The following is a 12266-nucleotide window of genomic DNA, read 5'->3' as shown; positions in this document are numbered from 1 at the left end:
CTATATAGCTAATTTTTTAAAAATTTCATCGCGTAGTTTGAAATTATGGAAACGGGCTACCTCGTTTTTTTATTATTATTGATCATGAGAGTGAGAGTTTGACTGGTGGAATATTTTGTACCGTTGAGAACTTCCTTCATTTTGAATGTTCTATGCTTATTTATATTTATTCTATCCTATTTAAATGACTTCAATAGTATTATTATAACCCTCCATGTGATTCTTTCGAAGATGAATAATTTGTGATGTGTTCTATTAATATTTTATAATATTAAACTATTAAAGTGTTATTAGTTTTCGTTTTTAATAAATTCAATTATTGTTGTATGATATTAAACTATTAAATATGTTATTATTATATTTAATCAATACTAGTGTTAAAAATATATGAATTATTATGTTTCTAAAAAATCTAGTATACTCAGACCTTATTTAACACTTGTTATAGATGTTGTCTGTGATCGTGACTGTGAGACCATTTTGGCAGCAAAGATTGTAATTTAAAATTAGCAATGTTATAAAAAATTCAATTAGCTTGAAAGTAAGATTTATATCATAATCGATTAATTTTTATAATTTAATTTATATTTTTTTAGTCAAAATGATTAATGGTTATGACCGTTACTTGTAAAAAGTTTTTTTTTATGGATTAAAAATTATATATATAAAAAGAGAGAGAGATAATAGATAATATAAATTTTGAAAACCTTTTTTATAAAGAGTATTAAAAAGTCCTCTCCTTCTTCTTTTATAATATTAAAACCTTTTCTATGTTAAAAAGGGAAAAAAAATTTCTTTGACTTAGAGTTTGTTTGAGATTGTGGTAGTGGTTCAAAATATTTTTTTACTTAAAAAAGCATTAAAATGATGTTTTTTTATTTTTTAAAATTATTTTTGATATCAGCGCATCAAAATAATTTAAAAACACTAAAAAAATATTAATTTAAAAAAAAATTAATTTTTTTGGAACGCAGGTTGGGCCGCGTTCCCCAACATGCTCTTACTAGAAGAAAAATATCTCTGACTCATCAAAAAAAAAATATCCCTAACTCACCAGAGTCTCATGGTCAAACATAGAGTCATATGTACTTGGGCCCAATGTTTGGTTGAGTCTGGAGATGTTGAGTCTAGCTGCTCATTAAACCCGCATATACTTGGGCTTAATGTTTGGTTGAGTTCAAGGATATTGGGTATGACAAGCTACTAGACTTGTATTAGGCTAAACTTGGCTGAACCGAAAGATATTAAATTATCATCATCCCTCTAGTTTTTTTTTTTTAAATTCAAATAAAAAAAATAGTGATGCATAAAAAACTACGGGTAGAAATTAACTAAGAATCATTCAGGAAGCTCAAACATCCAATAATTCCACTTGAAATTTTTTGCAAGAATGCAAAGAGGGAATTCAAACTTTACAAGTACGGTGTTAAGAAGGGAAGGCTGGCCTTGTTTAGAAGATTATCTCTTGTATTTTCCTTATATATTGTAATCTCCTCTCCTGAAAGTCTTCCGCAGAAAATCAATTTGTAGGTTCAATATCAATCTTAACAAGTAAATTTATCATATCTCAATGTTTTAAAATTTAAATCTTGCACTTATTTTATTCCATGTTGTCTTTTATTATTAAATTTGCTTGCCATGCCGAGGCTTAGGCTAAAAACATACAAAAAGACAAATTTTCTAGAGAATTTCCATAAATTTCTAGTTCTTTATTAATTCTCTCTACGAATTTTTTTGATACGTTGTTGAATTCTCTTAATTTAAGCTGTTTTTGAGAAATTAAGCAGCTGGGGCCCCCAATTTGATTATTTTATCCGAAAATGGTTGGCCATCCGAAGATGAGACGGCGGCAACGGTTGGCAATGATGAACTTTCTGCAGAAATTTGATTTATCGTGCGAGAAAAGGGACATACTGGTTTGCTAAGCTCGACAAGAGCCTGAAGCCAGCAGGAATTGAACAGCATTCTGGTCAATTCCTCTCCGGTAGACAGCTCAGGTATCAACTTACTTTTCGTTGATCTAACAATCAGTCAAAAGTATATATATTACATTTACACATAATCTTTGAATTAGAGGACTGCTTATGCCCATGGATTACTTACCAATCTTGATCTATATTCTTACTTCTAAAATTCTGGGTTTTATTGGCTAAATGCTACTTTTTATTAACCATAAGAATGCAAATAGAATAATGTAATTTCTGATGTATTGTTTGTCATGTCATCATCAAAGTTGTTTGAGAATATATTAATAATTATTTTTTAAAATATTTTTTTAAAAAAATACATTAAAATAATTATTTATTTATTTTTTAAAAAAACATAAAGAATAATTTTACATCACCCCCTGGCGCGGGCCAGAATCAATATATATTAAAAATCAAGTATAAAAAAATTCTTTGTTTTATAAATTATGAATAACATAAAATCTGTTTTAAAATAATTTGCAAAGATTTTTAAATTGATGTAGATTAATGAGGGGAAAAAAATCTCAAAACAATTAAAAAAATAAAGAAAAAAATCAAAATTAAAAAACAAGATCTTTTGGACCGAATTGTTCCCAACCTAGGTTAGTTTCAGCAAGTTGACCCTTATAGGTAACAACGCCTGTAAAACGCCCGGACAAGATTTTAAATCCACTTCAATGATTAGATAAAAAGTTATTACTGTTTTTGTCAAAAAGCCAGGTTGCTTCTTGTACTTTGCTTTGTCTACAATGTCCATAAACATATATACTATTAATTCGCTCCACGTAAGTTTTCTTATTTCGTGTCTTTCTTCAATGCGCGCAGGTAGTAGAAACTCTACCATGGCTGGCATGTTGTTAATCAGATTCTTGAAGTCTGGCCTCGAAGCTTTAACAGGTACATCTTATTGCATGAAACATGACTGCATAAATACTAGCTACCATTTGCTTATGAATCAGTCTACAACAAATTTTACACTATTGCTGCTGCTTCTTCTGTGCTTGCTAAGTTCGCGTATGATTCATTTATTAACTCTACTTGGATTCATAGTTCTTGGTTTTGCAATCTATGGTGTTGCTTGGCTTTGTTCATGTTGAGGGCACAGCTAGCTATTCTATTCGTGGGCTGCTGGTTTCGATGCAGCCTCTGTTTGTTTATTGTCAGTTCCATAGTGCTAATTTGTGTATTCGTCACATTCTTTCTGGCTTCCCACCTGTATCTTTTAATATTCAATAACACTAATTGCATTGCTTATCACTAATTTCTTTTGAAGAAATTTTCTTACTTAGAAAGCAAAATCTTTATGTGTCTGCAAAGGACGGTTCGGTGATGATTTACCTTCTGAACAATAAGTTTTAGAATTTCATAAGAGCAATGGCACATCGGCAGAATGATCCAAATCAAGCAATGGCACATCGGCAGAATGATCCAAATCAAGCAACCCTCCAGGCTCTTAGACGATCAAGCAACCTCCAAGAACTTGTTGACGACCCAGCTGCAAACTATTGAATTGAAATCTGTTGATCACGTAAAAGATTGTGCAGATCACATAGAAGATGGTGCAACAACTAAAACTCAGGCCAAACCTCAGCAAGCGAAAAAGACATAACAATAATCCTGGATCTTTAGTTTCAGTTCTGTTAAATGCCTTGATTTACGTTTTTAGATTCTACTTTTGAATTTTGTATAGCAAATTAGTATGAGTGATTTACTCACAATTGTATTATAAATATTTAGACTCTGTACACAACAAATAATTGAAAATAAAAAAACAATTGTCCTCATCTGTCTCTGTGAAATTCTACATGGTATTAGAGCAAACAACTTACATTCTCTCATAAAGATTCTTCTCTGTCCATTACTTACATCTTCTCCTTCTAAACTCCTTTCTCAGATTCCTTTTAGCCACCATGGCCGCCTCTTCCCATGCTACCTTTACTTCTGACAACACTCTACCTGTCTTCAATCCTTCTTCCAACATCAATATCACCAAACTTACTCGCACCAATTTTCTAAATTGGAAAGCGACCATGCTTCCCTATCTCAAAGGTCAAAAAGTGTTTGGCTATGTTGGTGGCACTATTAAAATGCCTGCAAAGGAAATTCCTCACAGTGATGGCACCATGCAATTAAACCCAGCCTTTGATATATGGAAAACTCAAGACAATCTTCTTCTCAGTTGTATTAATGCCTCTCTTACTGATGATATACTCATGCAAGTAGCACAATGCACTACTTCTCATGCAGTTTGGATATCTCTTCACACCACCTTTGCTACACAATCAAAAGCTAAGGCCATCCAAATCCATTCGCAGTTTGCTACTGCTCGTAAAACTACTCAGTCTGTTACAGAATATTTCTTGTATGTGAAAAAGCTCTCTGATGAACTTGCTATGGCAGGTCAGGCACTCAAATGTGATGAAATTATCACATACCTACTCACTGGTCTAGGACCTGAGTATGATTCTCTTATCACCACCATTTCAATTAAAGAAAATGTCACCTTAGAAGAGGTGTACTCTATGCTGCTCATTTGTGAGGCACGTGTGCAGCATCATCAGCAAGCTCTCCTGTCTGTCATACCATCAGCTAATGTTGCTACCAAGCAACAATCCTTTTCTGGATCCCGTGTCCGCAACAACAATTTTACCTTCTGAGGCAGGGGGCGTGGCCCTTCCTCCTTTTATGGTAGAGGTAGTTTCCAAACTACTTCTCGTCCAAATAACAACTACACTAATCTTTGGTGTCAGCTCTGTGATAAACCTGGCTATACTGCAGTTCGCTGCTTTAAGAGATTTGACAGTCAGTTTCTTCCTCAACCTTTTCGACCAAATCCTTAAGCCAACATTGCCTCCAACCAACACATTCAGCACTCATTGGAGCAAGAATGGCATGCCGACACTGGAGCTACACACCATTTGACTAATAACTTCAACAACCTTAATGTTCATAGTGAAGAGTATGCTGGAAATGATCAGATTCAAGTCGGAGATGGCACAGGTTTGCACATAACTCATTTAGGCAAGGCATCTTTATCTGCACACTCTAAATCTTTTATCCTTGACCAAATATTAGTTGTCCCTCAAATTACAAAAAATCTTATTTCTATCAAAAAATTCACTGAAGATAATTCTGTTTATTTTGAGTTTCATGCTTCCTGTTTTTTGATCAAGGATTACTCGGGAAACACCCTGCATAAAGGTGTCATCAAAGATGGTCTTTACTGTTTTTCACAGCCTCTTCAACATTTATATCCCAAAGCTCTTGTTGGTGTTCGTGTTTCAGTCTCAGATTGGCACTGTCGTCTTGGGCACGCCTCTTACAACACTGTCAATCATGTTATCCGCTCAAATAATCTTTCCTTTCTTTCCAATAAAAGACACAAGATATGTCCTGAATATGAGATGATAAAAAGCCATAATTTACCTTTTTCCGCTTCTATACCTCATGTTACTAAGCCCTTGGAACTCATTTATTCAGATGTTTGGGGGCCTAGTTCAGTGATTTCCAGCTACGGCTCTCGCTATTATGTTTGTTTCTTGGATGCTTTCACAAAATATATTTGGTTATTTCCTCTTAAGCAAAAATCCGATGTTGAAAATATTTTCTTACACTTCAAACGTATGTTGAACGCCATTTTAATACCAAAATTAAAGCCATTCAAACTGATTGGGGAGGTGAGTATCGTAGATTAAATATATATTTTTTCCAAATATGGTATTCAACATCGTCTAGCTTGCCCGTACACACATGAGCAAATGGGAGCTGTTGAAAGATGACATCGTCAAATTGTTGAAATGGGTCTAGCACTATTGGCTTATGCTAATCTTCCAAAACCATATTGGGAGGATGCATTTTTAACTGTTGTTTATATAATCAATCGTCTTCCAACTAAAATTTTAAATCATTGCTCTCCTTTTGAAAAGGCTTATCATCAAAAACCAAATTATAACTTTATGTATGTGTTTGGTTGTGCTTGTTGGCCAAATTTACGTCCTTATAACAAACATAAATTTGATTACAGATCGAAAACATGTATTTTTATTGGCTACAGTCTCTCACATCAGGGGTATAAGTGTCTCGATTTGTCTACTGGCAACAACATGGTGTTGATTTTCTAGAAACCTTTAGCCCCGTCATTAAACAAGGAACCATTCGGCTAGTGTTATCTATTGCTCTCTCCCAGCGTTGGTGTATTCGGTAACTAGATATTCAAAATGCCTTTCTCCATGGACTGTTAGATAAAGAGGTATATATGTGTCAACCTCAAGGGTATATTCATCCTGATTTCCCCACTCATATATGCCGCTTAAAGAAAAGTCTATATGGTCTTTGTCAGGCTCCCCGTTCTTGGTTCTCTAGGTTGACAGATCAATTGCTTCAGTATGGTTTTGTAGGCTCAAAATCAGATCCTTCACTTTACATTTTACAGACTGCAAGTTTCCAGCTGCTCATACTTATATATGTTGATGACATAATTGTCACGGGTTCTCACTTTGAGGAAGTCAACAAATTAATTTCTTACCTTGGACGTGTCTTCCCTGATAAAGATTTGGGACCATTATCATATTTTCTCGGAGTTGAAACTCTGCATGATGGTGGTGATCTGATTCTGACTCAACGAAAATATGTCATTGACTTGTTACGAAGACTCAAGCTAGATAAGGTCAAACATTGCAGCACACCAATGTCCACAAACTGCACACTCTCTAAATTTGAGGGTATTGATTTCGACAACCCTTATTTATATCGAAGTACAGTTGGTGCCTTATATTATCTCGGTTTTACACGACCTGACATTGCATTTGCAGTTCACAAGGTGAGCAAGTTCATGCATCAGCCCAAAGATGTTCACTAGCAGGCAGTGAAACGTATACTTCGTTATCTGAAATACACTGTAAATTTTGGTTTACATATTACTCATCAGTCTGATCATACTTTACAAGGATTTAGTGACGCCGATTGGGCTGGTGACAGTGATGACCGACGAAGTGTAGGAGCATATTGTATCTTTCATGGATCCAATTTAATTAGCTGGAGCTGCAAACAACAGCAAACAGTGGCACGCAGCAGCACTGAATCGGAGTATAAGTCACTGGCCAACACTGCTGCTGAATTGTAGTGGCTTCAATCTCTGTTGCAAGAACTCAAAATGCCTCTCCAACGCTGTCCAACTCTTTGGTGCGATAATATTGGTGCGACTTATCTCTCATCTAATCCAAAGTTTCATGCTCGTACAAAGCACATTGAAATTGACTTTCATTTCGTACGAGATCAAGTTGTGCAGCAGAAACTTCATGTCTCCTTCGTGTCCACACGTGATCAGCTTGCAGATTTGTTGACTAAACCTCTGACTGTTGCACGATTTACTCATCTACGGACCAACCTTCATGTGCAGGAGCTGCCTATTCGGTTAAGAGGGTGTATTGAATTGAAATCTGTTGATCACGTAGAAGATTGTGCAGATCACGTAGAAGATGGTGCAACAACTAAAAATCAGGCCAAACCTCAGCAAACGGAGAAGACATAACAATAATCCTAAACCTTTAGTTTCGGTTATGTTAAATGCCTTGATTTACGTTTTCAGATTCTACTTTTAAATTTTGTATAGCAAATTAGTAGGAGTGATTTACTCACAGTTGTATTATAAATATTTAGACTCTATACACAACAAATAATTGAAAATAAGAAAACAATTCTCCTCATCTGTCTCTGTGAAATTCTACACAAACAATAGGGTCCAAGACAATCTTAGTAAAGCACTCCCTATCCACCATCAGCAGGTCCATTTAGTATATACTAGTTCGGGACCATACATTAACCCATTGTCCATTTCCTAGCAAGACAGCGGCACTTCTTGCCACTCTGCTCACCTACTTTACCTAAATTGGTAACCCACAAGACATCAATCTTGGTTAATTATGCCTAGGATGAGCTATGGTTTCCTCCTGCGAGAGGAAATCATGGAAAACTCGCAAGTTCTGAACAACAGCTCGGATATTGTCTTGAACGGCTACGACGATGACAATAAACCATTATAATATTAATTTCATTTAAGATTATTCATTAATTTCTCATTTATAAGGAAATAAAAACATCCTAGATGAACTTTTTTACTTGGTATTTCATGTATAAGGTGTTTTATACACATGAAATTCTGGAAAAGAAAGAAAGAAGAAGACGTTGAATGAATTGAGTTATGTGTAGATAGGTAGGCCGATACTTGGAAAGGCAGATTTTGGATCCTGTACAACGTACACCAGAGGCCAATAGCTAATTAACTAATCGTATTATTTACATATAAAGTTGTGCTGACAAATAAATCAGTTAAAAAGGAGAAGATGCTATATCTCTTATCCCAGGCAGCTGCAGGTCTTCATCTTCATCTTCATCTTCCAAATACTGCTTTTCTTTACTCATTTCCATCCCATTAATGGCGTCTCCATTTCGTCTTGCCACACCCACCACCGGCTCCACACCCTACAATCACGAGAGAGTAGTATTAAGAAAAGATATGAAGAGCATGCAAACTGCAGCCTACATACATATATGCAATAATCCAAAAGGTTGTTTACCTCTGTAAATATACTCAAAGCAGCTTCTATGCTGCTCGTATTCAACACATATAGAGCTGCTTCCTGTAACAAATCGTAACCCAATTTTAGCATGCATTACCTAATATGAACTCCATCCTACCTAATTATCAGCCCCATAACCATTTCAAACACAGAATTGTCTGTAAACAAAACCGTCTAAGACCCCTCAAGCCTCAAGGAGATATAAACTGAGCAGCATACGCACATACCCTGGCAAATTGGATTTGCTCCATTCTTAGAGTCCTTGGCTCAAATTCTATTGACGTTTTTCTATCAATCCTCGCCGCCATAGTTGTATCACCTTCCATCATTTCAAAGAAACAAAACCCTGTGACTTTACAGGAAAAGAGCAAAAAGGATATGGTACGAATATGATATTCTTGTGCAAAGTTGGACCTGCACGATCGACGTGAAAAAGATGGAGAAAGCAAACCCTTAAAATGCGAGGTGATGCGGTAGCTATTGCAACACGTAAAGTAACGTGTCACCATTGAACCACAAAGTCATCCACGTGCCAACCTAGGGACCCGTGACACAACACGTGTCCGATGATTATGTCCTGGTCTCTGTTCAAGAAATCTTCTGGTTCCTACGTGTGGATATTTTATACGAGGATTTGACCTGGCGGATTTTTGTTGTGTTTATATGACAGCTACGTGTTACATATGGTACGGTGACCAATCAAAAGGGGCCACAAGGTATGGCCTAAGTGACATGTATTAGGGTTCTTGGAAAAGTGTGTGATGACGGTGGGATATGATTGTGTTTTTAAAAGAGTTTAAATTTTTTTAATTTTAAATTAATTTTTTTAATATTTTAATATTATCTTCTAGTTATAAATTAAAAAAACTTCAAAAAAAATTCTATTAATGAAGAACATATAGAATTATTTGTGAGAGTTTGGATGATCAGACTAATTTAGATTCTGGTTTTACTTAGTAATGCGATTAAATTTATTTTTTTAACTACTTTTAAATAGAAAAAATTAAATTAATATATTTTTAATTATTTTGAAATAATAATATCAAAAATTTTAAAATATATATTATTTAAATTAAAAAATATTTTTACAAAAACACCACAATACTAAATAAACACTTTTTTTAATCTGTCTAGAGCTTTGCCAAACAAGATGCATTTCAATATTCAAATAAATTTATCAAATTAATATCTGCAAATATGACAAGGATGGGTTGATAAACTTCTTCTTTGTTTTTTTAACTACTAATATACCTTTTCATTAAAACCACAACCTCACCATCACCGACTCGTCAATGCCATCATTATCATGTCATTGTCGCCGGCACTTGTTGTTAATTTAACTACTAATTAATATCATCAATTTATTATAACAATTGTCGTGTTCATCCTCAATATCATCACCTATTGTTTTTTTTTTTATCATTGTGTTTTTTTTAAAAATATTTTTTATATTTTTGAATAATTTTGATGTTATAATATAAAAAATAATTTTTAATATATTTTTAAGTAAAAAATAATTTAAAAAACAACTATTACCTCAACAAATACTATCAATTCAAAATCTATATGAAATATTTATTTTTTTAATTGAAATGATATATACATGAAAATAAATATGAATAAAAACAATAAAAAATCAAATAGAAAAATTTATATAAAAAAATAAAAGACTCCTACAAATGCACTTTTTATCTATTATTTGAAAAGAATAAGGATATATAAACAATTTTTCACCCAAAGACTTTTCTTAGAAAAAATCATTTTGTTTCTCTCTCGTAAGGTCTCTTAATGCAGATTTTGAATATAATTTGATTGAATACACATGTCATTTTAATGATTATTTATCAATATATAATTTTTACTTGAAAATATATTAAAATAATTTTTTAATATTTTTTAAAAAATATTTCTAACATTAACATATTAATACGATTCAAAAACATATAAAAATTTATTTTTAAACCAAAAAACTAAATTTAAAATAACGCACTTCCAAACAACTCTTACATCTATCAACACCATCCTTTTATTAACATAACTATTTTTGAAATCGCTATTTTACCATAGTTGCCTATTATTTTATAATACTAAATTGATTTTTAATGGAGAAAATCTTTAATTTTGGTCTAATTTAAAATTCAGATCATGAATTAAATAAGTTAATAATTAACTTAATTTTTTTTAATTTTTAAAAAGATTCAAAATAATATCATTTAAAAAAATCCAAGTTTTTTCACTGGATAAATCCAAACTGGACCTTGGATCGACAAATTTCTAAATCAATCCGCGAAGCTCATTCTTATAACAATGGATGTAATCTATTCGTATAAATTAAGCTCTGATTAATAATGAGATTATAATATAGTTAGCCCTCTATTTTCCTCTTTTCCTTTCCCCTTTTTTTTTCTATGGGTACGCATGCATAATCTAACAATGTGATTTCCTTTTCTTGTCCCCCCCAAAGATAGCATTCCTCCACAAATTTAAAATCTAATAAATATATCAGGTGAAATATCAAAATTAATATTAAAGAATCCCAACATTAAGTATATTATTCATATTTATATATTTTTTAATCATTTTATTTATGAGCAGTTGGATAAAAAAAACTCTCATGTTATGTTTGGTTATGTACTAGAGATGAAATTACAAATCTAGAGCATATAAAATGACCAGCATAAGGTGAGCTTGTTTGGAAGTATGATTATGATTGTTTTCTAAAGTGTATTTTACTCAAAAATGTATTAAAATAATATTTTTTATTTTAAAATTTTTTTTTGATATCAGCGCATAAAAATAATCTAAAAACACTAAAAAAATTTAATTTTTTTTAAAAAAATTCTAAAACATAAAAATAAATTAAATCTCATTCTCAGTCTCTCATGCCCTCCGCAGGAAAGATCCCCTCACGTTGGTGCTAAGACCAGAGAATTTGGAGGAGGAAAGGATAATAGCAGCCTTATACGGATGTATGGTAAGAAGAGCTTGCAAAAGCTCATATTTTAAAGAAAGAGTAATACCCAATGAAGTAAGCCAAATTAAACAAATAGAGATATCATAAGTTTGCACAATAAGGATTACGACACCATGATAAAAAGAAAAAACGAATTTATACGTGTAGTAGCCTTAATTAATTATATATATATCATGAATATCAACGAGACCAATTAGTAAAATAGCTCCAAAAATCTTTTTTAATTAGCTTTATAACCAAATTCTTAATTAGTTCAAGATTCCTGATCTTATTAATTGAAATCAAAGAATTATTAATAGATATGTTGTTCCCTTTGGGCTTCGTTGGTGGAGGGGATCGAGGAGATGAACACATTTTCATTTCCATTTTGTTTAATGCATTTCTCAATTAGTTAATTCCTTCTATCAAAGCTTGTCAACATTTACGTACCAATTTCTATTAATTATGCATATTTTATATAATAAACCGGCATGGCTTAGAAGAAATATTGACGGAAAAATTAATGAATATGGACAAGAGGACCCAATTGAGAAATATTTGAGACTCTTGGGTCTAATTAATGATTTATTATTATTATTTTATGCAAAAAATTATAGTTTTTTTATGTGTGATTTGGTTAAATGCATTTTTTTTAATATTAATACACATATATATGTTAGGAGTATGCATAATGTGTGTTGATGAAGAATACTAACTTTTTTATTTTTATTTTTATTTTTATTTTTAGTAGTTTCCTTTTGGATTGAT

The 12266-nt window shown here is 32.6% G+C and overlaps 1 protein-coding gene, 1 long non-coding RNA gene and 1 other non-coding gene across 3 annotated transcripts; 2 read left to right on the top strand and 1 right to left on the bottom strand.

Moving 5' to 3' along the window:
- Positions 1 to 1372: 1372 nt before the first annotated feature.
- Positions 1373 to 3121, top strand: LOC133672700 (uncharacterized). The gene is made up of 3 exons (XR_009834890.1): positions 1373 to 1526; positions 1788 to 1997; positions 2793 to 3121. It is a non-coding gene; the product is annotated as an uncharacterized LOC133672700 (long non-coding RNA).
- Positions 3122 to 4372: 1251 nt separating this feature from the next.
- Positions 4373 to 4508, top strand: LOC133673604 (small nucleolar RNA Z247). Its single transcript, XR_009835017.1, has one exon. It is a non-coding gene; the product is annotated as a small nucleolar RNA Z247 (small nucleolar RNA).
- A 3648-nt stretch (positions 4509 to 8156) lies between these two features.
- On the bottom strand, positions 8157 to 8958 carry LOC133672512 (uncharacterized). The gene is made up of 3 exons (XM_062092948.1): positions 8773 to 8958; positions 8543 to 8605; positions 8157 to 8447 (listed from the first exon to the last, which is right to left on the bottom strand). The coding sequence occupies exons 1-3, from the start codon at positions 8872 to 8874 to the stop codon at positions 8295 to 8297; spliced, it is 318 nt and encodes a 105-aa protein (XP_061948932.1). The 5' UTR covers positions 8875 to 8958; the 3' UTR covers positions 8157 to 8294.
- Between the last annotated feature and the right edge of the window lie 3308 nt (positions 8959 to 12266).

The sequence above is a fragment of the Populus nigra genome, chromosome 14 (genome assembly GCF_951802175.1).
Source record: "Populus nigra chromosome 14, ddPopNigr1.1, whole genome shotgun sequence".
NCBI classification, from domain to species: Eukaryota; Viridiplantae; Streptophyta; class Magnoliopsida; order Malpighiales; family Salicaceae; genus Populus; species Populus nigra.
This window is presented reverse-complemented; position numbering and strand designations above follow the sequence as displayed.